The sequence below is a fragment of the Eumetopias jubatus genome, unplaced genomic scaffold, assembly GCF_037043125.1.
Source record: "Eumetopias jubatus isolate StellerSeaLion01/CBP00866 unplaced genomic scaffold, mEumJub1_p1.0 scaffold_8, whole genome shotgun sequence".
NCBI classification, from domain to species: Eukaryota; Metazoa; Chordata; class Mammalia; order Carnivora; family Otariidae; genus Eumetopias; species Eumetopias jubatus.
Genome location: NW_028274814.1, coordinates 119865789 through 119891624, shown reverse-complemented (window position 1 = coordinate 119891624; position 25836 = coordinate 119865789). Strand labels below are relative to the sequence as shown.

The window sequence follows — 25836 nt, the reverse complement described above, 5'->3', positions numbered from 1 at the left end:
TGGCCCATGAGAAGTTTTTGTTGGTGAGTGGGGCCTGTAGTCAGACCAAATATCTGCCCCCAGCCCACTCCTGGGGCCATAAGATTGCTTGTGTGGTTTTATTCCCCTTTCCCCAGGGCAGGAGTCCCTCTGAGGTGGTGCTGACCCCTGTCAGGGCTGCTTGTGTACTGCTATGCTTGTGGCATTTCTTTGGATGGAATCACCAAGGCCAGATTGGGGGGTGGGTCCACAGGAGAGTGTGAGGGCAGGGCATGCTGCTAGCAAGGTAGGTGGAGAGTGTTCTTGCTGCAGTGGTTCACACAGGTGTACCTGTACCTAGGCTGGGGAGTGGGAGAGGGAAATGGTGCCTGCCAGTTCTTTTGTTCTTGAAGAAGTCTCCCAAAGATCTCTGCCCCTCCAGCACATGCTCTCAGATTAGTAAACAAATCTCCCTCCCTCCTGTATACCCCAGGTGTTTTTCAAACTGCTGCTTCTCTGCTGTATCTTGGTGGGGCTGTTTGTTATGCTACCTCTTTAAGGGCAGGGACTCAGTTTCCTATCACTCTCTGGCTCACTGATTTTCAAAGTTCAGGTGTTAAGCCCCACTGATTGTAAGAACTCACGATGTTAAGTCCCTCTGGTTTTCAAAGCCAAATGATAAGGGAATTCATCTTTCTATTGCAGGTCCTCTGTACCTGAGGTGCCTGGTGTGGGGCCTGCTCCTCTCCCCTCTGCACCCACAGCAGTCCTTCTTTAGGTCCTGCAGGTGTTTGGCTCCCAACTACATCTCTGCTGTTTCTACCCTCTTCAATGTGGCCTCTTTTCTACATTTAGCTGTGAACGGTCTTTTCTGCCAATCTATAGGTCATTTTCTGGGTTATTTACACTCATGTGGGTGTTATCTAGGTGTATCCATGGGATGAGGTGAGCCTAGGATTCTCTTCCTCTGCCATCTTCCCTGGAAGTTCCCAGAATTCTTGATTTTTCCCTCAAAACTATATTCTGTCTTTCCTAGCTCAGTAAATGGCATAACCATTCACCATGTTGCTCAAGCCATAAATCCAGAGGTCATCCTTACGTCCTGTCTTCCTCTAAACACTATGTACAACACATGAGCAGATTCCATCTACTCAACCCCTAAAACATGTCTCAGATCCACCCATTCCTCTCTGTTTCCTCACTCTTCTCATCCAGGCTACCACCACTACTCCAGAACTATTGCAGTACATGTCCTAATAGTCTTCCTTCTTCCTTATGCAACCAAAGTGATCCTAAAACACATATCAGATCATGGCACCACTGCCCCAAGTACCTAAACCTAATTTCCCACAATGCTTCGCTCTGATGCTCAGGCCTTCCTATTCCTGCAACAGACCAAACTCACTCCTACCTGAGGCCTTTGTGTCACCTGTTCCTTCCACCTATCATGGTATCCCCCATATTTCTGCACAGCTGACTCCCACTTGTCATTCAAGTCTCAGCTACATGAAGAGGTTTTTCCTGGGCCATCCATTCTGAGATAAATACCTAGTCACACTCAAGTGTATACCCAGTTTAATTCTGTATAGCATTTATTGATGGAGATTTATTCTTTATTTGTCTCCTCCCCCCCCAAAAAAAACTGTAAGTTAAATGTACAGGAATTTTCAGAATATTTTTGGATTACCTCTTAGACTATTATATTCTTTCTCATATGGACTGGATAAATCTGTTCATGGCCGGTGCCCTCATCTGACTTTACTCTGGTCTCCATAAACTTCCAGAAGAGCACAACTAGGTTGGGTGCCATGAGGGCTCGTAAAATATTCATTGAAAAACCTTCACTGAGAAATATGAAAATATATAGTGAATAATACTGATGTGCTTTAACTGCCTCAACTCTCATTGTTCTCAGCTGGTGTCCGTGTTCCATTTCCCTCAGGTCCAGTTGTTTATTGTTGAGAAATATTCCGTGATCCTAAGAATATGTGAAGTCCTTTCCACAGCCTCGTGGAGATACAATCCATTCATGTTGGAAGGTAGCCATAGGGCATGGATCCCACAGCCTTTCAGCAGGCTCCAAAGCTCAGAGCACAAGAGAAATAAGAGAGACCTTCCCAGGCTTCCTTGCCCCAGCATTCCTGAGCAGAGCAGGTGGCCAGGGCCAGGGCAGATGTGGAAACACTAAAAGATGAGGCAGCAGTGTGGTGAAAAACTCCCTCCAAGGCCCCTCCTGAGAGCTCACAGCTCAAGCATTACCCAGGAATGGCCTGTTTGACTTTGTATGCACAGGGGCTAAAATGTAGTTTTAACCATTTTATAGCTCAGCTCAGTCTGGTTCAAGGCTCAGCTTGACCTGGCCCTGCTCACCTTTTCACCCTCCCATCTCCACTCTGTGAACTAACTAACTGCAAGTTCTCAACCTGCCACTTCTCTTTACCACAGGAGCTTTGCACATGCTGTTCCCTCTCTCCCTGCCCCCTCACCAGGCAAACTCTAGCTCGTCCTCCAGCTGTTTAGACATTACCTCATTCTCTTATAATATCTATTCAGTAAGTATTTATTGTGTACCTACTATTATTTACTGGGTTGCCAGGAGCTTTTCTAAGTTTGGGGGAAACAGTGATGAAGAGAAGAAAATCCTACACTGCAGTGGAGGATGAAGGAATAAATATGATGTATGTGGCATAAGGATTATAAAGAATAGAGCTGAAGAGGAGAGCAGAAAAGTTAGAATGCTATTTTGTATTGGGTGAATAGGTGAGGTGATGATGTAGGCATGCAGGTGTCTGGGGAAAGGCATTCCTGCAAATGATGTGAGCAGAGGCCCCGGGTGTGGTCTTGGCATGGGGGTAGAAAGCAAAGTCAGTGTGGCTAGACTTCACCTTGAGGAATTCAGGTTTATTCCGTAATGGAAACTACTGTAGGCTTGAGAGCTGGAGAGTGACATAACCTGGTTCACCTCTTCTAGGAAGTCCCCTGGCTCCCTAACCGCAGAGCAGCCTCCCTCCATCCATCCCCCTTCTCAGCATCAAAGTGCTTCTGTGTTTGTTCCGCATCTGTGTGCCTTCAAGAGCAAGGGCCAGGACTCATTCACCGCCCACCCTTTGAATGCCTTCCATATAGTCCTTATGTAATAAACATGTATGAAAAGGACAAACACAATTCTCACATACCTGTTGGTCTGTGACAGGACTGCAGTCCTGTAAGGGCCTAGTGTTGGTTTCCAAGAAGTGTTAGGAAGCATGTTTCCACCCTGGTACAGGTATCGTATAACAGGCATCAGCCTTTCTGTTTTAAAGCAGATCGACCCATCTGAGCAAAAGACTCTGGCCAATCTGCCGTGGATTGTGGAGCCGGGACAAGAAGCCAAGAGAGGAATTAATACCAAGTATGAAACCACAATTTTCTGATACTCACCATCCTCCTGTCCTCGCGGTGCCTTGCACGCTAAGCAGTCCCGGAGCAGGCTTCCCTTCGCGCCTCAGTTTCCACCCAGCCCAGGAGGAAGACTGCTCTGTTTGTGTGGCCTTGTCACGGGTGAAAGGCCGCTGGCCATTCCTGGGGACGTTCTTTCTGCACCAGTGACAGAAAGTATGCAACCAAGACTTTCCAGCCGTAACCCCTGAGAGGCATGAGTTGAGATTTTTCGCTGACTCTCCTGACTCCCCTCCCTGCCACCACCCAAGGTATTTCTAATTGACTCTGCCCCCAACACTGCTTTGCTGAATTTGGGGATAATACCTTTAAAAAAAAAAAAGGTACAGGGGAATCTCTAATACTGCCTAAAAGTATAAAAATCTTGGATTTTTCAGTCAGCAGTTTTAAAGGTAGAATCAGAACAGAACTACCCCCATAAAATACCTGTAAAATCATATCACTGAGCATCATTTCATGCATAAGGACAAAACCACCCCCATGATTGCCAGGAAATCCTGTTTCCCAATTTCTATATTTGTGGATTTTATATGTAATCAACCATGTCAGATAAAGAAAACATTTACATCTATGGATTGATTAGAAATTTAAGAATGATTCAAAACAGAGGAATTTATTATGCACAGAAAAATGTGTCTTGTATTAAATATTTTTATTAAAAGAATGTTTCATTAATGCACTGATAAGAAAACTAGGTTAGTTGTGAGGGATGTTTCTGGATTCATTTCAAGTAACTAAATTTTTACTGCTACCACTAAGAGGACTGGCTTGGGTGTGGCAAAGTGCTGATGACACTCCCCAGAGCAGGAGATTAGGGCAAGCAGACTGGCATCCAACCGAAAGTGCTGACGCAGCCATAAGCTGCAAAGAATGTTTTTTTTTTTTAACCTTCACAGTGTTTTAAAGAAAATGTTAAAAAAAAAAAAAACTAGGGCTCCTGCTGTCAAGATTTCTGTCATGGAAACCTTGTTTGAGAAAGGTGTTAGTAAAATTCTATTGCAAAAATTTTTTTCTAGAAAAAAATACAAAAAAAAAAAAAAAAAAGAGATTCCAAAGTAATAAAACTCTTTTCTTGAAACAAATAAATGTTTGCTTACTATTTGATTAAATAAAATTTACTTACATTTCTTTAAGGTATTTTAATTTTTTTAATGTCTCTGTGGAGTATTTGTATGATTCCATAATGTATATTTATGTAGAATCAAATTATATAAACAGTACCGATATCATTATAGAAAAAATAACATTTTAACGTATATTGTTCTAACTGATCATATTGTGAATCATTTTGAAGTTCATTATAGCGCTACTGATAAATTGTGGGATTGTCTTAATGTTTTTTTTATTAACCAATATTATTTCAAACCTGAGGATTATTAGTTATTCATCAGTTGGTGAGTTTTAAAGAAAGATAATTAAATTTTATTTCAAACTGACAAATGTATATGGATTTAGTTCAGTGTTGAAGAATTTTAATACAATATTAAATTACTTGACCTGAACAGTTCCTTGTATATATTTTGCCTATTCACTGTTGATATGTATGTAGTAAATGGAGAGTAAAATAACACTGAAATATGGTACCAAAAGGTAATTGTATAGGAGCAAAGTAAATAGTAGCTTTGCTGAAACAGAAACATATGTGTAAATATGCTTGGGCTTCCAGTTATAAATTTTGTAATTTTTGTCATTATTTATATCCTATTAAAAAAAGCACACAAAATAAAATGGAAATTGTACAGCCACCGGTGCTTGGCATCGTTCTGTGAGCACCTTCCCACTTCCATTTAGGAAAAACACCAAAGGCCCAGCCTCCTCAACATCTATAGCTAAAGGGCTTTTTTAATTGGCAAATTGAGAAAATTTACTCATTTCTAAGTTCAACCAGTCTGAGAAAGATACATTGGCCTTTAAAAAGCTTAAATTTCAGCCAAAAATTCTCCACTGTCTTTAAATATTACAGTAGGCTACAAGGAGAAATTGCCAAACAAATTTCTAAAAAAGCAAGGACCACCCAAATAGATCATTTGTCTGGGACAAGACAAATAGCTTGTTTGGAAAAACATCTACACGTTTGTGTCAGGTTGGGCTGCTAAACGAAATATCAGACTGTGTGGCTTAAACAACAGATGTATTTCTCACAGTTCTGAGGGCTGGAAAGTCCAAGATCAAGATGCTGGCAGATCAGAGTTTCTCTCTGAGAGCTCTTCTCTTGGTTTGTAGGCTTCTACCATCTTGCCGTGTGGTCATATGACCTCTGTGTGTGTGTGTGTGTGTGTGTGTTTGCGCGTGCACAAGCATGCATGCACAGAGAGTGGAGGAGCAGCAAGCTCTCTGGTGTCTCTTCTTATAAGGGCACTAATCCCGTTCTGAGGGCTCCACCATCATGACCCCATCTAACCTAATCTGAGAGCTCTTCTCTTGGTTTGTAGACATCTACCATCTTGCCGTGTGGTCATATGACCTCTGTGTGTGTGTGTGTGTGTGTGTGTGTGTGTGTGTTTGCACGTGCACAAGCATGCATGCACAGAGAGTGGAGGAGCAGCAAGCTCTCTGGTATCTCTTCTTATAAGGGCACTAATCCCGTTCTGAGGGCTCCACCATCATGACCCCATCTAACCTAATTAACTCCCAAAGGCCTATCTCCAAATACCATCATATTGGAGGATTAAGCTTCAACATATGAATTTTGGTAGGGGTTAAAACATTACATAACAACATCAATCCTTCCATTTTTCTAAAATACATGTGCCAGCTGCAAGTCAAGTGATATAGGGCCATGTTAGAGATACTAGAAAGATCAACGTTTCACATTCCATATCCTGTGACTTTCAGGAGATGTCCCCTGCACTGCTGGATCTAAGTCTGATACTCTTTGAAACACACACCAAAACAAACGGGGTGCTACCAGCCTGACATGCACAGACACATAGCTTTGAAAACATAAAACCAACCTGAGAGGGGACCACATTCACAGAGGCAGAAAGGGCAGGCTTCCTGAAGAACGGTTTGGGCTGGGATTTTAGATGGTAATGCTTCAACTGGTCTAATTTGGCCCCTTTCTATCTTTGGTAACCACCAAGAGGTCAGCAGTCCTCTTTTCTCTGTGGATCAAATGCTTATTTGTATCAGTTATGGTCCCAGCATGAAGCAGATGGCACATTCCAATTGGGATATTTTAAGAGTTTAATAAATAGAATACTTACATAGGTGTTGGCAGCATGTAGGGAAACAGACGGGTGGAACAGTGTCCCTGGGATGGTAACTGCCTGAGGAAGAATGGGAAAGGAGAAGGCTGTGTGGAGGGGGCTGCCAGACAGGCTGAAGGGACATGGCCAGCTGTAGTGGCCCTCAGGGAGGGAGCCAGGGATTAAAATACCCTGATCTCACTCTCCACCCCACATTACCTGAACCCACTGAAAGCCAGAGGACAAGGAGCCTATTGATATGGTCTACACAGGGCAGGGAAGAGGGAGGAGAGGTCTGAGGGGCAAATAGAAGAGAGCCAGCCCACATAATGAAGAAGGGATATGCAGCTGATTTCTTGAAGTGGAAGTCTGACACATTAGTAACTACAGTATCCATGGGGGATGGGGGATCCTTGAATGCTAGTATTATTCCAAAAAAGAACTTTAATTCAATTACTCTATTTTTTTCTTACATTATATTCTATGATAGGTTTGGGTGAATGAACCTGTGAAAATTATGCCTAGTTAATTCATTAGTAAGTCATGGCAGTGGTTTTTCTCAGGACGTACCAGATTTTCTGTTAGAATAGTTAGGAATATTATTGGGGTATATAATATTTGGATATAATGGGCCAGAAAACGGGCTTAGATAATGAACACATGGACAAATTTAAAAAATAAAAATTCAGACTTGGACCCCAAGTAACATTGCTCCTAAGCTACTTCTGAAAAGAAAGGAAAATGTGATAAGTGGGCTAGCTTCCAGAGTTCATTCTTCTCCCACAGAACTGGAATATAATGACCATGTTCAGAAGTCCATATGGAATAAAGCCTTTTTTTAAGACATTAAGTTTTTCAGTTCTCTTTTTATATAAGGTATTCACTGTTTCTTAGGAAAGTCAAGCAATCTGACAGTAATAAACACATTTTCTTAAAATATAACTGAGGAACCAGCCAACACAGGCCAGCAGAGTCTACCTGCACTGAGGCTGCATCGACCTGCCCCCTACTCCATTCCTGTCCCTCCTACACCTAGCCCCCCCCACGCCCATTTACTGCTGTCTGTGCAAATGTACAAATGAACCCAGGCATCTGGTGCCCCAGCAACAGAGTCCTGCTTCCCACAGAAACCAGCTCCAAAGCAGGCAGAGAATTACCTTAGGCTCGTTGCCCAATCACCATCCTGCATACTGTGAAATTCCATTAGTACCCATGAGCCAGGTCTTATTTTTGTGGGGGGAATTAACCCTAAGAACTTGGTACAGACCTAGGAATACCAATTCCACTTAACTGTTTCCTCTCTCCATCCCAGGCCAGTCTACTCACTGAGAACTTGCTCTGTGTCCATTGTGGCACCATTCCATTTAGAATTGCTAATGCAAAGATGATCACTCCTGACCCAACACACTGCACACTGTGTATAACTCATAAAGAATTATAGCTATAATTTATCATCAAAATAGTTTTTGTTTTACTCTCCAAAACCCCAGAGACCTAGGTTTGTAAAAGCTGCATAGGCATTTAACTTTCCAAGAATAGTTAATGACCAAGGACGTAGACTTACATCAGACTGAAACAGAGACTCTGCACTGAACAGCTCCATTAGGGTCACCTCAACAGCTGACGTTTTCTCAGGGGTCCAGACAGCTGAGGAGCATGCATGTCACAGAAGAGACTTCGCAAGCACAGCAGAGCTAATGTGCATCTTCCAAGTCATTCCATTTAGGAAACATCTAAGTTATGTGTCAGAGGACAGTATGAGCAAGCTGAGATGGGAGTTGTTCTTACTCACGACATGGTAATAAAAGCTGTTCAAAGCAATCCATATTCAATACTCAATTGTCCTCTGGATGTCTCAGTGCCTCAATCAAGCATCCCAACAGCTGCTCCCTGAGGAGCCTGCAGCTCTCCCTCTTACTGCCTCTCCTAAGACATGTGAGAAGGGAAGTCAAGATGCCTCCAAGTAAGAAGCAACATCAGCTGTTTTCTGACATTTGAGAGGCTGATTTCTCTCCACTTATCAAAAGTGCAGGCTCAGTTTTCTGAGAGAAAAACAAAAACAAAAACAAAAACCCCAATGTGCTAAGTGTTGAGTCAAGGGAGACTGGGAAAGGCACAGGAAATTCAGGAATACCATTTGAGTAGGCCATTTCTGGGGTGTGTGTCTGGGTAGGGAGGTGGAAAGTTGGAAACTCATATGGCCTCAGAGCCACACAGGTGACATGAGTGAGGGGGCCTGTGATGATCCACAGAGCACCTGCCTCATCTCAGGGGGCACGTGTTTACTTTCAGCTGATTGTTGCCAGGCAGAAATGAAGACCCTGGGTCAACAGATTTTCTAAGAAATCAGTATTTATGCAAAATCACCAGATTTTCAAATGCTGGCAACAAATTCAGCATTTAAGTGTGGGCCAAATAAAACTCATCTGTGGGCTGGGCGTGATCCATGCATCACTTCTTTGTGACTTTCTGAGATTCCACCAAGCTTCAACAGCCTCACAGCTAGCTAGATGTCCAGTTACTTATCAAAGGAGGAACAGTGTGTTTGTGACTAGAGTGAGGGGGTGGAGGAAGCAGAGATGCAGAGTCACTGATATTTGTTGGACTGCTCTTAGATACCAGGTTGGTTTATTCAGTATCAGGAAGCAGAGATGCAGTCACTGATATTTGTTGGACTGCTCTTAGATACCAGGTTGGTTTATTCAGTATCAGAATTTAGGGATTAGTAGCAAAGACCAGAAATAAGTGTCTTAAATAGGGAAGGGTTGAATTTTTTCTCATGTAACATGAACTTCAGAAATATTACAGGGCTGGAATGGGAGGTCCACAAGCTCCTTCTACATTCCTATTCTGTCATCCTTAGCATATAGCATCTGTAAGGTCACCTCATGATCAAAAAATGGCTGCTGGAGCATTATCCAGTGCATTCACATTCCAGACAATAAAAAGAATGATAATGACCTAAGGTCTCCTGCCTCCCAACTGAGTAAGGCACTCCAAGCCACAATTCTTTGCCACCCCTATATAGGCAGCTGGACAATGTAGCTGTTGATTTTAGCTGAGCACACTGCAGCCCCCCAAAAATTCAGGAGTTGTGAGGAAAAGGGAGTCTGCCATGATGGGAATAATCATGGCACTAGGTAAAAAGTGAAAGCAAGTACACACCAGTGAGACACCTGGATAGAGAAAGCCGTGACCAGAGGAATTGATGGTAATAACCCTAAAAGCGTTGCTCTATATATTAGCCATCAAATCCAAGCAGGAAAGATCCCCACATCTATGTTAATACAACAGGCATACCAAATGTCTGTGCTGCCCAGCAACACTCCTGAGGCTGTCATGACGGAGCAGGTATGGTAGCACACTGTAGAAGCAGTCATCAAAGTGTAGCTGGCAGCTGGACAGAAGAACTGGCAATGGCCTGGCCATCAAGGGTGACAGAACAACCTCCACTGTACTCTGGAATCACCTGGGGAACTTTAAAATAATACAGATGCCCGGGTCCCATCTCCAGAGATTCTGAATTAATTGGCCCGGGATGAGGTCCGGGTTTAGGGAGATTTTTAAGTTTCCCAGATAATTTTGGGGCAACAAAGTGTAAGAAGCTTCACCCCTGGATGGATGAGGCCCCCTCCTGATTCTCTGAGAAGTTGGGCAGCACATGTAAGTCTCCACACCAGGGGCTCCCTGGGAAGCAGGTCCTTGAGAAGATTAAAACATTTGCTGAAGGTCACACAGCTAGGACGTTAGTGCAGCCAGGATTTGAACTTGGATGCACCTGACAGCCAAAGCCAGAGTTCTACCATACTCCCAAGTGCCAGCCCAAGCAGTAAGCCCAAGGTCTCTTCTCCATTCTCACCCCTATATAGGCAGCTGGACAGCCTGTAATTGACTGGGAATCAATCCTCCACTACTCATGGGTGCATGCACATCCCAAAGAGAGGAAAGTTTCAGACGGCTCAAAAGAAAGCAGATGACAGCCTTCCTGCTGAACAAAGTCTGACTCCTGGGAGCTAATAACCAAGAAGATAGATCTACCATAAAGTAGAAAAGGATGCCCAGAGAAAGCAAAAGTCACAGGTTCCCACTTTGTAAACCAAGGAAACATGGGCAGCAAAGGAATGGAAGTTTATAACTGAAACAAAAAGATAATAATGCTATTGAGCCTGTATCGGATGCTTGACATCTTTCAAGCCTCATAAAAAACTGCAATCAAGTTTTGTGGTCCCTATTTGACAAACAAGGAAACTGAGGCTCTGTGAGTTTACACTGTTTCAAATGGAAGGAAAAGGAGAAAGGGATATGAAATCAGGTGGTAGAAGAAGGCACGTGGATCCATTAACCCCAGGGCTGCCGCCAATCTCAAATGAACCCCCTAAGAGTTTCAAAGGAGAAATAAGCAACTCCAGGGGGCAGGCCATAAGGCTGCCACCTTCCCTGCTCAATGCTTGAATCCTCTGAGACTTGAGACCAGGCTGGGTAGTAGATGTTTTGGGTAGTAGCCAAGTGCTGGCAAACCCAAAACATCCCCCAACCTCTGCCATCCATTTGGCTCCTATCAGAATGGACCGTGCTTCTTTTTTCAAAGAGCAATCCATACAGGCACAGAGATGGGCTAACCAGAATACCAAAAGTAGAAGCTCTTCAAGAGCAGGGACCACCTCTGACAGCTCAGGACTTAGGATCAGTCGTGACACATGATGTGAATGAATGAAATGAATAATGAATTAAAGTGCATAACTGAAATGATGCTCCTGGATCCTCTCACCCAGGGCCTTTAGTGAGGCAGCCAACTGCATGGACAAAAACCCCAGCTCCACCACTTTGCTGTGGGGCTCTGGTGACTTAACCTCTCTGCACCAGTTTCCACATCTAGACAACAGAGATAATACCTTGCAGCCTTGTTGTGAGGATTCAATTAAATAACGTGTGGAATGCACCCAGCATAGGGCCTGGCATAGAAAACACTGGTAAAAAATAATAGCTCCTCCTTCCTTCCTCCTAAAAAGGATTTGTTACATCTCAGAAAGTTATTTGACAGAGTGGGGCAAATAAACGCAAGGTAAAGGGTATAGAATCACTGCTAATTGAAGATGAATCAGAGATGAGAAACATAGATCTCCAAAATCTTCCCCAGCTGTTGAAACCCAAGCTTTGCCCCCTAGACTGGTGTTCATCTGCCATAAACCCAGGAGGATTCCACTTCCAATTGAAACTGACATTCAACTTGTAGCCCAATGGGTCTGGGTCTCTCTATAAAGAAAAGAAAATCAAGGGCGCCTGGGTGGCTCAGTTGGGTAAGCGACTGCCTTCGGCTCAGGTCATAATCCTGGAGTCCAGGGATCGAGTCCCATGTTGGGCTCCCTGCTCGGCAGGGAGTCTGCTTCTCCCTCTGGCCCTCCCCCCTCCCATATGCTCTCTCTTTCTCATTCTCTCTCTCAAATAAATAAAAATCTTAAAAAAAAAAAAATCAGATTTGGACTGTGGCACTGGCTTTCTCACCGATTAACTGCCTGGGGTGTAGTTCTTCCTCTCTAAGCTAGGACTGCAAAGTCTACAAATCCACTCAAGTACTGTGAAGACAGAATAGGGCTGGGCAGTCCCGAGTGGGGAGGCAATGAAGATTTGAATGGATGGTGAGAACGTGAGCTCCCGCTCCTCACAAGAGCCACCTTGTACTAAGCAGGAGGCTTCATTCAGCTACTGGGTGTTTTCCAGTTGCTCAGAACCACCCCACCCAAACTTGGGCTTGGCATGCTCTCTCTAGTTACTTGCTCTAGCCCTGGGTGATGGGAAATTACAGAGGCACATTTTCTGTTCGCTTCTCTGTGATAAGCAGTATTCCCAGTTCTGAAGGCCCGACCTCATAAATGAATTTACAATGAACACCAGCAGCTAATTTTCCTGAATCATAATTTAAATGAAAATTTCCCAAGTTTTGGTCTTCTTACATCATCTGACTTAGAAATAATATGCTGTTAATGCCAAATAACTTCAAAGACCTGGTCTCTGATGAGTCCCACGTTTGATGCACATTTTTCTGCCCCTTCCCCGTGAATACACACAACTACACAATAATTCTATGGTTAAACTCATAGCAGCTGATATTCTAATTCAGGCATTTAATAACTGTATAGTATCTCCATAGTTCTAAGGGGAGGGGTTATGAGCAAGGAAATCTATTCAAGGGACAATCTTCAAAGACCAAGAATTATTTGAAAATCATTTCCTCCTCTAAAGGTCGGTAAGTAAATTATAATAACATAATGTTGAATAATAGATTGCCATACTTGCCAACTTAAACACTTCAGGGACATGTTTATTCATTTCATATAATCTAGAAGCAAATCTTTTTATTCAAGTGAAGTTTTACCTTCCTCTAATGATGCTTCACAGTAAAATGCCAAACTAAAACAGAAAGATAAAGAAAATGCTGGTGACATGCTACTTCTTAATTAGCCTCTTGATATCCTAGTGCAGAGGGAGAACAGAGAATGCACTATGGGCATGCAAGTGTACATACAAGAATTTCAGTCATTCAACAAATATTTATTGAGATTCCAACTGGAGCCAGCCTTATGTTAGACTGTGGTGTAAAAGACATAGACCTGGCTTCAGGGAGCTTCCAATCTAATGAGGGACTCCAGTAAGTAAATAATACAGGGCGCTGAAAGTCATGGCAGAGAAAAGAGGGCACTATGAGAGGGCTGGGCAGACCTTCGGCAGAAGGGTTATCTCAAAGAATATATGAAGGATAAGAAGGAATCAGTGGAAAAAATTAGGCAGGAGATGGGCAGTATAGAAGACAGAACAGCGTATATAAAGACACAGAAGCAAGAGAGCACATGGCAGGTCCAGGGTTTTAAAGAGAAATGACAAGATTGAGAAGAGCACTTTGGAGAGATTAAGCAGAGGGACACGACTGGTGGCAGAGACAGCAGTCAGGGAACTGTTGCCAGGCCAAAGATGATGGGACCCGAATTACACCAAGGAATGTTCACTGAGCACTTTCTTGGCCCAAGCACTGAGGTAAGTACTTCATGAGCATTATTTTATTAAATCTTTACAACAACCATGAGAAGGAAGAACAGATACCCATTTTACAGATAACAACAACTGCTGATATTTTCTTGTTTTCTTACTATCTACTGTTCCTAATCTCTCCCAACAACAATAAATATTTATGTATTGCCCTGGCTGCTACTTAAAATAGTGCTTGGCACTATGCAGATATGCGAGCCATATGGGAAAGACAGGCAGGTGGTTGAACAAACAAACCAATAAAGAAATTTTGCCCAAAATCACATCAAGTTAAGAGACCCACGCCCACTGCATTCACTATAACTTACCATACCACACTGCACTTCTTGTTCTTTATGGTCCTTCTCAGTCTCCTGTGCTGCTTCCTCATCTCACCAAGCTGAGACTGCCCTGGACTCTGGCTTAGGACTCCCAACCTTGTCTATCAACACCTGTTTCATTGCTGATCTCCTCTGATCCTGTGGTTTTAAATACATTTAATTCACTAATTATTCTCAGATATTTATCTCCATCGCAGATTTTTCCCATGAACTCCAGACCCTTTTATCCAACCACCTACTCAACATCCCCACTTGGATGTCTAGTGGCCATCTCAAACTTACTATGTCCAAAACCCTGCTCCTTTCATAACCATCTTCATCTCATTAATGGTAACTCTAATTTTCCAGGAACTCAAGCCAAAGAGGCCAAAACCTTGGTATCATTGTTGTCTCTCTCACAACCTTTATCTAATCCACCTGCAAATCACATTAACTCTATCATTAAAATATATCCTAAATCCAGGGTGCCTGGGTGGCTCAGTCAGTTAAGCATCTGCCTTCGGCTCAGGTCATGATCCTAGGTCCTGGGATCGAGCCCCACATCAGGCTCCCCACTCAGTGGGAGCCTGCTTCTCCCTCTCCTCCCGGCTTGTGCTCTCTCTCGCTAGCTCTGTCATTATCTGTCTCTCTCAAATAAATAAAATCTTTAAAAAAAAAATTATATATATATATATCCAGAATCCAACTGTCACAACCCCTACTGCTGCCACCCTAATCTGGCTGCCTTCATTTTGCCCAAATTATTACAAAAGCTTCTTACTGGTACCCCTGCTTCCCCCCTTGCCTGTCCCCCTTTTCAACTGATTTTCAATTTCCCACTGCCAGAGGAACCAATTAAAGCTTAAGTCAGATCACTCCACTGCCCAAACTCCTCCAGTATCTCCTATCTCAGAGTTAAAGTCCTCACAGTAGCCTAGGAGGCCCTGCATGGTGATGCACCTCTTGTTAACATTCCCCCCCACCCCCAACCCCCTCCAGCCAGCTCTGTAACAGAGCAACCCACCCACTGTCCCGTCTTGGCACGCACTGCGCTCTCCCTTGGGAATCTCTCCAGATACCTGGATGACTCACTCCCTCACCTTTCAGGTATGTACTCAAGTGTCACCTTCTCAGTGAGCAACTCCATCTAAAACTGTAAACGCTTCTCCCTTCCCCTCCCCACTTAAACATACCAACTAATATGCTATAGATTCTACTTATTTACTTTTTTTCTGCCTCTCCTTGGCCCTAAACTGAAGTAGGAAAAAGACTGTTTGGCTCACTTTTCTGTCCCCAATTCCTACAAAAATGCCAGGCACATGGTAGATCTCAATAAATATTTACTGAATGAAAGAATAAATAAATGAATTCTCTTCTTTACAGGTTCTTCACCATTCCAGTCACACAACGTAGCAATCATCAGAGAGAAACTGAGGAGAAAAAATTTTGATAAAATTGAATTAGACATAGTTGATAAAGCATTAATAGAAAGGATGACGGCTTTTAGTTTGAAGAATCTTTCACATTTGTTTTCTAATTAACAAAGGACAAGCAAGGAGTCTGAAATAATCGAAAATGTTTTTCAAAAATATTTTAGAAATTTTATTTTTTATATATTTTTTACTTCATGTGTTAAAATGTATACCAAAGCAAAAAGAAAAAAACAAAAACATGTGACCTGTATCATAAATACAAAACAGTTTTCAAAACATACAAGACAAACACAATGTAAAAAAAACCTTTACATATATAAAATGCAATGTAATTTCCATTACAAAAAATAAAGCAAGGGAAAATGCTTGAAAAATGCTCATCTGCAAGTATAAAACAAAACCCTCCCCTCAACTGACCACTTGAGCTGCCTTGAAACATGCAGCTCCATTACGCTAGTTTCTCTTCTTCCTTCAAGTTACCTTGTTTTTTACTTTGCCTTTTTGTCATGTTACCTTTTCTTCCCATTTTTCTTTTTATTTTAAAGACAAGGGCCAATCAAGGTTTTTTAAAAGTCGATGTTTGTTCTATACTTTAATAGTCAAGTGGCTTTTAATTCCAAAAGTTAATACTTTATACTCTGAGTTACAAATGAGTTCCTAAACACTGTATGCAAATCAAAATTATGATTTGGATACTCTAAGCACAATATATCATTTACAGAAATTTTTTCATAAAATTAAGATTTTCACATCACATTTGCTTAAATCACAGTAAGCCTATAAACTAGTTCCTCAACCCATCATAAAAAAAAACAAAAGCCAAACCTCCTTAATAATTTATGGCTCCCTTAAATGCTAAATAGTATATTTAATCTAAAATACATCTGGAGTGGTCTAGGCCCCCCTACCTACACCACATCTAATACACACCAACAACAAAAACTGGCTCACTACTTACCTACTATTAACACTAATACTCATTTGATTTAGTTCCTATTGCAGCAGCAAAACTTTTGAATTTTGGTTATTTTCTTATATGAACTACATCTATTATTAATTTATTGCCATTTCCTTTAACAATATATTGTCAGGGGAAATGGAGATTTAAACTGCAATTAAAGTTCCTAATCATTAGGAGGTTAAAAAAAAAAGCTAGTTACTGATGCTGATGTACTTTTTCCCTGTCAAGAGCTATCTTTCCTGATTAACCTTGGAGGGAAGAAGGGAGGGAGGGAAAGTAAGGAGAGGAGGGAAAAGGAGAAGGAAAATAGAACGGTTGGTAGGTTAAAAGTGACATCTTCCAGAGTCACGATAACTCTTCTGTTACTGCATAGAAAACCATAGAGAATTCTCTTGAAATTCCCTGAGAACAGCACTGACAATGCCATTCATCTGAGTAAATAGACTTAGAAGAAAATGGGGTTTTTTTTTACTATATTTCTTAGAAAAATCCTGTTCAAACTTTAATGAAAACTGGCTCCTCCCCAATTACTCTAATTTATAAAAATTCAACTGCAGGACAACTGCTTAAGGAAAAAAAAAAGAAGAAGAAGAAAATGAGGATTTAAAAAGGTCAAGTTCAGTCAAGTAACAAGTCTGGTACATAAAAAACCAGAGCGAACAGGACAGTACCCAACTCAGAGACTGACTACTAGGGTCCCACTGCAGCACAGAGCTGCCATCAGCTAATGAGGAAAAGGTAAACCAATAAAATCTACTCTCTTCAACATATATAATTTTTGCTTCACAAGAACTTTTGCTTCAAACAACTTTTGAAATCCAACACTCACTTATCGAATGAATTAAAAGAAACGCTGCAGGCAGACATAATATTTTTAAAGCAAATTTAAGGGGTACAAATAAGCGCCAAAATTGTAATCGGGAGAACTATGCCCTTTGGGGTTAATGTGGTTCAGAAAGCAGGTCTGCTATCCTGAGGCAGAGCCTGCATAATAATAGCATTAAAATACATATTTCCTCCAAATTATTCTCATTAATTATGTCAACCAATTTGAATGCATCAAGAGAGAATTTTACCAACAGTATAACAAGGTACGTATTTACATTTTCATTTGCACCTTAAGGACAAACTGTTAACAATAATGATGATGATTATGAAAAACAAGATTAAAGGTGTGTTCATTTAGGAAAAAGCTACATTAACATTATTCATCCGACCACAAACACTTTTGTAATGAATGCAGTAACCGCAAAACAATTCACAGCTTTACAAAAAGTCGAAATATAGAGTTTCACTAGAATTTTTTCCAATTCAAAATTAAAAAGAGTTCAACTTACATTAATCCTTAACTACTTTATTCTAACATCTGTAAAATATATAAAATACCAAGATTATCAACAGTCACATATGTTTTGAAGTCAGGGGACACGTGTATTTTCTTAAGATAGGTTCCATTTGTGTAGAAGGTCTGTGAGGATTCCCCAGTGACAACATTCCACCACTGTTCAGAGAAAAATAAAATTCTCATTAGACTAGTAATTACTCTGTGTGGCAACTGTATGTGCCAGCCGAATCCTTCACCTTATCACCTCCCCACTCCCAAACTTCAGCAAAAGCAGGGAAAAAAGTCTAAGGTTTAATGCTGAATACAGTATAATCAACCTGGTTAGCCCTTCCTGATTAATCCTGGTGACTGCCTCATAGCTACCGAACACCTAGCCCCACCTCAAGGCACACTGAGAAAATGTGCAGCCTACTGAAAGCTACAGACACAGGCTGCACAAGTCCACTCTGGCCATGACTGCACTGAACTCTGCTGCCTACATGTCTTTCTCATTGGGATGGACAGAATAACGCCCCTCTTTTCTTTAAAAACGTCCCTTTGCAGACACAAACTGGTATTTTTGTTGTTAAGATTTTATTTATTTATTTGACAGAGAGAGAGCACAAGCAGGGGGAGCAGCAGAGTGAGAGGGAGAAGCAGGCTCCTCACTGAGCAAGGAGCCCGACGTGGGGCTCAATCCCAGGACCCTGGGATCATGACATGAGCCAAAGGCAGTCACTTTACCAACTGAGCCACCGAGGCGCCCACAGACTGGTAATCTGATAGACACTGAGACTATTTTCTATTATAGACTACCAGATAGAATGTTCTCTCTACTGAATCTTCCTTTTCACCAGGAATGATTCAAGAGCCGATGACCAAGTTTCTCTACAAAACAGTCTATACATTTATTTGCTAAATAAATATTGAACATCTCAAATTAGGTAGGTGCTCTGGCCAAATCCTTTCCTTTCTCCTCCCAATAACTGAATTAGCTAAGATTACAACAGTGTTCATAGTCATTTATAAAACGGAGATCATAAAGCTTACCCATGGATCTCACAGCTAAAATAAGGGCAAAAGAAACAATGTACACATGACCACCTTTTGAAAACGCACATCGAGATTCAGAGTATTATGAACAAAATAATGGTGACACTCACTTTTGTATCTGGGGCAGTGCCTAGCATGCTAGCAGTTGACTGGGTCAGCTATTCGTGTTCACTCAGTAATAGTAACTGATAAAAGTATACCCCATGGACTTCAGTAAACCTTACTGAAGCAACTTGTACTAACTTGAAATTTTTCAGAACTGACAATTTTGCTTTATAAAATAGCAATGTAAACAAGACTGCAGAGGACACATTCCACCTACATAAGAGAAGACTCATTAGTTTTTAATCACTAAGAGCATATCATAGAGATAGTAAGGCCTTTAGAGATCATCTAGTTCAAATGCCTCATTTTTCAAATAAGGAAACCAGGGTTCTGAGAGAAGAAAGGCCTTGTCACCCAAGATGATACTGCTAGCAGGTGACAGAGGTGGAACAGTTTCTGGTACCTAATCTAGCAGGTGACAGAGGTAGAACAGTTTCTGGTACCTAATCTAGTGCTCCCACTACCTTTCCCTCTATTCAAACAAACCACTCGGAAACACTATACCAGCCACTAACTTGAATATGGACTAAAAAACAATGACATTAAAAATAGCAGCTAATACAGGGAATTTTTAGGGCAATGAAACTATTCTGTATGATACTACAATGGTGGACACATATCATTATACATTTGTCAAAATTCACAGAATGGGAGTGCCTGGGCGGCTCAGTCCATTACATGTCCAACTGTTGATTTCGGCTCAGGTCATGATCTCAGAGTCATGGGATTGAGCCCCATGTCAGGCTCCACAGTCATCAGGGAGTCTGCTTGAGATTCTCTCTCTCACTCTCCCTCTGCCCCTCCTACCCCACTCATGCATGCGTGCTCTCTCTTTCAAATAAATAAATCTTAAAAAGAAAAATTCACAGAAGGAACAATTCCAAGAGTGAACCCTAATGTAAACCATGAATTTAAGGTGCTAATGATGCGCCAATTGAAGTTCATCGATTCTAACAAAGGTACCACTCTACTGATACTCTGGTGACAATGGGGGAGGCTGTGCGTGTGTCAGGGCAGGAGATATATGGGAACTCTATACTTTCTGCTCAATTTTGCTGTGAACCTAAAACTGCTCTAAGAAATAAAGTGAATTAAAATAGCTAACATTTACTCCTATGTGACACCAAGTATGGGTGCTGTATAAACTCCTTTAACACTATGTATATTAACATGTATTAACTCCTTTAACCCTCCCAACTCTGAGATAGATGTTATTATTATACCCATTTTACAGATGAGAAAATCAAGGCATAGAGAGATTAAATAATCTTGTGTAAAATCACAAAGCTAATGAGGGGCAGAGCCAGGCTTTGACCTTAGGCAATCTGCCCAAGACTCACCCTCCTGACCATTACATTTTGTTGCCTCGAAGTAATGGCACACCTGCATTTATCACCATGTATTCCATATTTCAAATCAGACTTTCTGCTCATAAGTATGGTTTAATGTGTTTGTCACTCTAACAGTATGTACTCCACGGCATAACACAAGTAAACAGCTAAATTATATTACTTTTTAACTTTATAGATAGAAATAACTTTGAAAGTTAAGAGCTTTTTAGCTACTGGATATCTACTTTATCTTACTGACATTCAATTTATACAGCTTAGATTCCTTAGTAAACATACTCAAAAGGCCCATTTCTTTGGACACTACAACAGCTGTTCCTTTTTACTTTTAATTTGTTCTGTGCTTTTGATAGTCTCATTAACATGCTGGGTAGATAGATGCAGGCTGGGCTATATCATAATCAATTTAACCACACTAGTAATCAAACCAGAGGGAAGAAAGCCTGACTGTCACTTAAACATACAGACTGAAGTATAGGCTATAGGTTCTTACACCCTTAAGACATAAACCCCTACAATACAAACACTTATTCTGCTGCGTATTTCAAGGTTCTCCAAGAACTCTGGAAATCTGGTCACTGATTGTTATCACATCTTGTAAGCCAGATTCATAATTATGTGATAGACTTCTATGGGGCCCAGGGCATAAAATAACATGGTCTCTAGAAGCCCAGTGTCAAAGCTAAGCAGTTAAGCTTTTCAGCAGTTAATGGAGCTCAAGACTCCCTGCTTTCAACCGAAAGACCACAATCCTGCTCCTCTAAGCATCATCCTCAGCAGTCTAAGAGTCACGGTTTATCTTTACACTAAAGGAAAACAAATGGTGATAGTTTTACAATCTCTCCACCCATAACTAAATAAAAGTGTGCCCAAAAAGGTATAGCTCAATGCAACATTTTATAAAAAGCATTGTATTCTCAATGCGAACTCTTTGAAAAGGGTTCATAACAAACATCCCTTCACAGAGCTAAAAATTGTCCTTTTTATAAGCTAGATTTTTATGATGAGTAAAACTGCAATTATGTGGGTCTCATATAACCAGAAACTTCATTCATTCAAATATTTTTGAATATCTATCCTGTGTTAGATAATTAATCAGAATCATTTCCTACACTTGAATGTTTTTAGGAAGAAATAAAAGTACTATAAGATCTAATTTATTAGGGATCTATTTTAAGTGGTCAGTACAATATATAGTATCTTTGGGGGGTGGGGGGATGGGTTAGCCTGGTGATGAGTATTAAAGAGGGCATGTATTGAATGGAGCACTGGGTGTTATATGCAAACAATGAATCATAGAACACCACACCAAATAAATAAATAAATAAATATTTATTTATTTATTTAGCTAGATGCACAGTCTTTCATAGACTAATCTTGTCCCTATACCTAACGCTACTTATCTGTACTCACTTTTAGGTATATTGACTTAATTTCTCTTTTTTTTCCTGGCTTTCTTATTTATTCTTCATATCCATAGCTTTTAGTATTTTGCCTTGTAGTCTTTATTACTGGCAGAGTCTTAAGCATGCAGGACTAATTTCCTGACCACCAATAGCACTCCTTCTTTCGGCTGGAGTTTTTGTGACTTAACACTTTATTAATAAATTTGGTGTATTGCTCCATTATATATATATATATATATAGTATCTTCAACCCCTTTTACCATTCAAAACACTCCACCTCAAGCATTCCCCTCCCTAAGAAGCCTCTGCTAACTCCATTATCTTTATGCAGACATGTCCCAAAACCCTCCTATACTTTAAAGACTATTTACTGTCTGCTTCCCCCAGACTATAAGCCACTGGAAGGCAAAAACCAAGTCTTAAAACACTGCCATACAGCAGTGTCTTAGCACACAGTGGGCACTTAACACATTCTGATTGAGTGGATGGATAAATAGATGCAAGCACCAAAAAATGACCCTGAGGCACCACAACACATTCCATCCTTAGCCTCTGTATTCTCTAACAATAAGTTTACACAAGCCACCTTACTACCTTACTAAGTAACTTTAGGAAACTCACAACCTCCATGAACATCAGTTTCCTCATCTATAAACCAAGGATAATGAAATTTAAGCTTCACAAAGCTGGCTAATGAGATGACATAAGGAAAGCATTTTGTAGGCTATAAAATAAAGCAAATGTTGCTGCTGCTATTATTAACACTACCGCTATTACCACCACCACCACTACTACTACTACTTAAGGAAATCTCACGAATAAATTTTTTTCCACAAATACATTTTTTAAAGACTTTCAACCAAGAGTTAACAATTAGTGATGTGTAATATAAAATTAAGTTAAACACCCAACTTCCTAGTCATTCTGATCATGTAAGTATGGGACAGTATGAGAACTCTGGACAGAGAACATTCCTATCAGATACTGTCATCAGAACTTCCAAGAGAGCTGAGGAAAGCAGCCTTCAAGATCTCAGTCTCATCGCTGCCAAATGAGGAGAACAGTAACTGCCCTTCCATTCTGCTGGGTTGTAGGAGGCCCAACTGAGAAACAGGAAGCGAAAATAGCTTGGAAAGTAGGATAGAGGCTGCTCTTTTCTTTCACAGTCTTTGAGGAACTCTTACCTTAAGATATCCTCCAGCAGAGACAAGCATTTTGCTATCTGGAGAAAAGCAAAGGTCAGTCACCCAGCCTCCGTGGGTAGCAGCTCCTTCTTCTACTGAAATCGGAGCACACAAATGAAGCAGCTCACCATTTGAGACATTCCATATCTATATAAACAGGATATACAATGCATTAACAGGATCACCCCGAAGTTTTATATATCTATCCATCTCTTCTGGAACATATTTGGAAATCTTTCTTAAAAATACAATTACAATTCAGTGATACCTTAGGAATTTAGACTGCATTCTCTCCTGTCCAAATTTTTAAAAAACACTAATTAAAATAAAAATGCATTACTAAAAAATATTTACCATTAACCATACTCCAAAAAATAAAACAAGAGAACTTAGAACAACTGGTCAGAATATTGTGACTTTTTTCATTTAATAAAAAGAAAATAATGAGAGAAGCAAGGAATAAACAAACAAAAAAAGGCCTAACAAACTACCTAAAAAACAAAACAAAACAAAAAAAACCATAGAATTCTAGTCCGGTATCTACCACTAATAATTCTGACAGAGATCATTCAAATACCTAAAGTCATTCAAACATATTTTAAACAATAAATTCCTACAGGGTTTTATATATATAATATATACCCAATTACTTACAGATGCTAATGCTTTCATTTATTTCCAGTGATAATTAATATATGAATAGTACTCTAATTTCTCAAATAAATGCCCATCAGAATAGGAAAAAGAAATACAGAGGTAGAAACAGCAAGGGAAAATAACCAAAATCATCATTTATAAATGTTTCCCTGGAAATCCAAGAGAATCAAATGGAAAAACTCATTAGAAAGAATTCAGTAAGATAGCTAGATATAAGCTAGATACATATATACACACACATATATACAGCTTTCCTACATTTTGAATAATCAGGTAGAAAAACAAAATTTTTAATGTGTTAAAAAAATTTTAAATAACATGCATTTAAAGAAAGAGAATTTATTCTCCCAGGGGTTTCTGAAAAATGAAATACTCCTTCATAACCAGTAAAGGAGCACTCTCATCCAAGATGAGAACTCAGAGCAAAACCAATGTTCCCAAAGCAGTCCTGCCACTTCAGTTAACATGCATTTTTTAGTACAGAGAAGGTTGGTAACTTAGTGCTCAAGCATGAGAATCTTAACTGTCCTGGAAAGCCTATCTGATCATGCCTCCATTCCTGCAAACTGCGTACTCTCTCATGAATTTTAAATCTTCCTTTGTAAAAAAAAGAAAAAACAAAAAAACAAGATGCTCCTCAAATATTACTAACGCAGCCATCCCAACGCCCAAATTTTTCCCATAACTGCCGAATCCTTCTAACGCAACCAGAGGCAGGCAGTCCCATGAGGACAGCAAGAGGCCACACTGTAAATGTGAACTATCTAATGAATACGGTTTCATTAAGAGATCTTTTCTTTCAGTGCTGAAAACAGCAGAATTTGCTGTTAATTCATTTCTAACCCAGTTGACAATCTGTAAAATTATTTTCCTCAAATTCTGCCCCTATAAACAACCTTTGGTTCAGGTCCAAGAATTCCGATGAATCATTCTCAAGCTAAGAGCAGACAACCAACTGCAAATAGCTTGGGCATTTGCCTCCTCGCATGCACAGACTCTAACTCATACACTTCACTCTAACTAAAATGAATTCTTTTCTGCAGAGGATTGCAGCAGCTGTGAACAAAATGTGCACAGGAAACAAAGCAAATGATGCCTCATCCAACCAGAAACACAGGGCCTGTGCTTCCCAGTCATATTAACAAAGGTCCCCAACGTGAAACAAAGCATTAGCCAAAGCTACAGAAAGAGCGGTGCTTTAATGTCAGCAAACCTCCTACCCGGATTTCTCCATTGTCATCTCCAGTCGCCAACAGGGTACTGTCCACAGAGAAGACAGAGCAGCGCACACAACCTTTGTGGCCCCTCAATTCACAAAGAGGGGAAAGAAGGTCAAAACTCCAAATCTGGAAGGCAATTAAGATTGTTTAGGAATAGTAAATACATTGAAAATAAGCACCTGCAAATCCCGCCCTGAAGGCTAGTTAGCCATAAATTCAATCACATGGAAATTCTAACATTCAACAGTTCATAAATTTTCATTAGAGGCCCAAGTTCCAACTTGCAACATTGTTTTTTTCTGACTTTCCCTTTAATTACTCAAGTAAACTTCAGCTCAAGGACCAAAATCACAGCTTCTTTAACTTTAGACTTACAAGGAAGAATAGCAAATCAGGTAAGAGCAGTCTACAGAGTGAAGCCAACTTGAGTGTGAGTCCCGGGTCCCCTACACTGACTAGTTCCTTGTGGCCTAGCACAACCTACATAAGCTTCTCTAGCTTCAGTCTCTGCACCTGTACAATGGGACAACAGTACCTGAGGTGTGAAGATTAAATGAGATAATAGTGAAATTCCTAGCACAGGGCCTATTACACGGCCAGTGTTTTTAAAGGTTAATCACTATACTATCCTACTATCTCAGCAGCCGTTTTTTTGTTTCCAATGTGTTTGGAATGCTGTTTTTTTCTTTCCAATATTCTCCCTTGTGGTTCTGTCATCACCACCTAACAAGAATTTACTGAAATTACCATGTTCCAGACATCGTGAACTAGGAACTGGTAGTACAAAGATGAACTGGATACAGTCCCTGTCCATGAAAACTTTATAGTTTAATCAGGAATACAGACTTATGAATTGTTAAGTGAACAGTTATATGAAGTAAATGTCTAAGAAACATGAGTGATATGTAATGGAACACTAAAGGTAGAGCAGCTCACCCTGCCTGAGGGCTAGGAAAGGGTTCACTGAAGAGCTGACATCAAATCTAGGTCTGGAAGAATGAGTCATAATGCTTCGAGGTAAAAAAGGAGAAGCTTGTGTTAAGCCAAACCACACGCACAGAAGATAGAGGTAAAAGTAGCCTGGCACAGAGGGAACAATGCAGCAGAAAGAGATGGTCATGGGCGAAGGAGTCTGGCTTATAAACCGCCAGGTCACAGAGGTGTTTCAACTGGAGACTCAGACCGCGGTAGGAAAGATAAAACTGAGGAGGCAGAGACCA

The 25836-nt window shown here is 40.7% G+C and overlaps 2 protein-coding genes across 21 annotated transcripts in view; one reads left to right on the top strand and one right to left on the bottom strand.

Annotated features, from left to right (window-relative positions):
- ANKS1B (ankyrin repeat and sterile alpha motif domain containing 1B) overlaps nucleotides 1-3371 on the top strand; it is a 1102644-nt gene extending 1099273 nt beyond the window's left edge. For 10 of the 16 annotated variants that reach the window (XM_028121697.2, XM_028121695.2, XM_088025301.1 and 7 more), the window contains one exon: nucleotides 3261-3371. In XM_028121697.2, coding sequence (XP_027977498.1) covers nucleotides 3261-3371 — 111 coding nt within the window. The remainder of the gene's footprint in view (nucleotides 1-3260) is intronic. The other 6 variants (XM_028121696.1, XM_028121694.1, XM_028121708.2 and 3 more) reach the window with 1 other exon arrangement.
- Nucleotides 3372-14984: 11613 nt separating this feature from the next.
- Nucleotides 14985-25836, bottom strand: part of APAF1 (apoptotic peptidase activating factor 1) — a 91006-nt gene continuing 80154 nt past the window's right edge. For 4 of the 5 annotated variants that reach the window (XM_088025298.1, XM_028121599.2, XM_028121598.2 and 1 more), the window contains 3 exons: nucleotides 24617-24742; nucleotides 22740-22886; nucleotides 15547-17819 (listed from right to left, as the gene is read on the bottom strand). In XM_088025298.1, the coding sequence (XP_087881424.1) occupies nucleotides 17673-17819; nucleotides 22740-22886; nucleotides 24617-24742 (420 nt within the window). In that variant the 3' untranslated portion in view covers nucleotides 15547-17672. Of the gene's footprint in view, nucleotides 15355-15546; nucleotides 17820-22739; nucleotides 22887-24616; nucleotides 24743-25836 lie in introns of those variants that run through there. The other variant, XM_028121600.2, reaches the window with a different exon arrangement.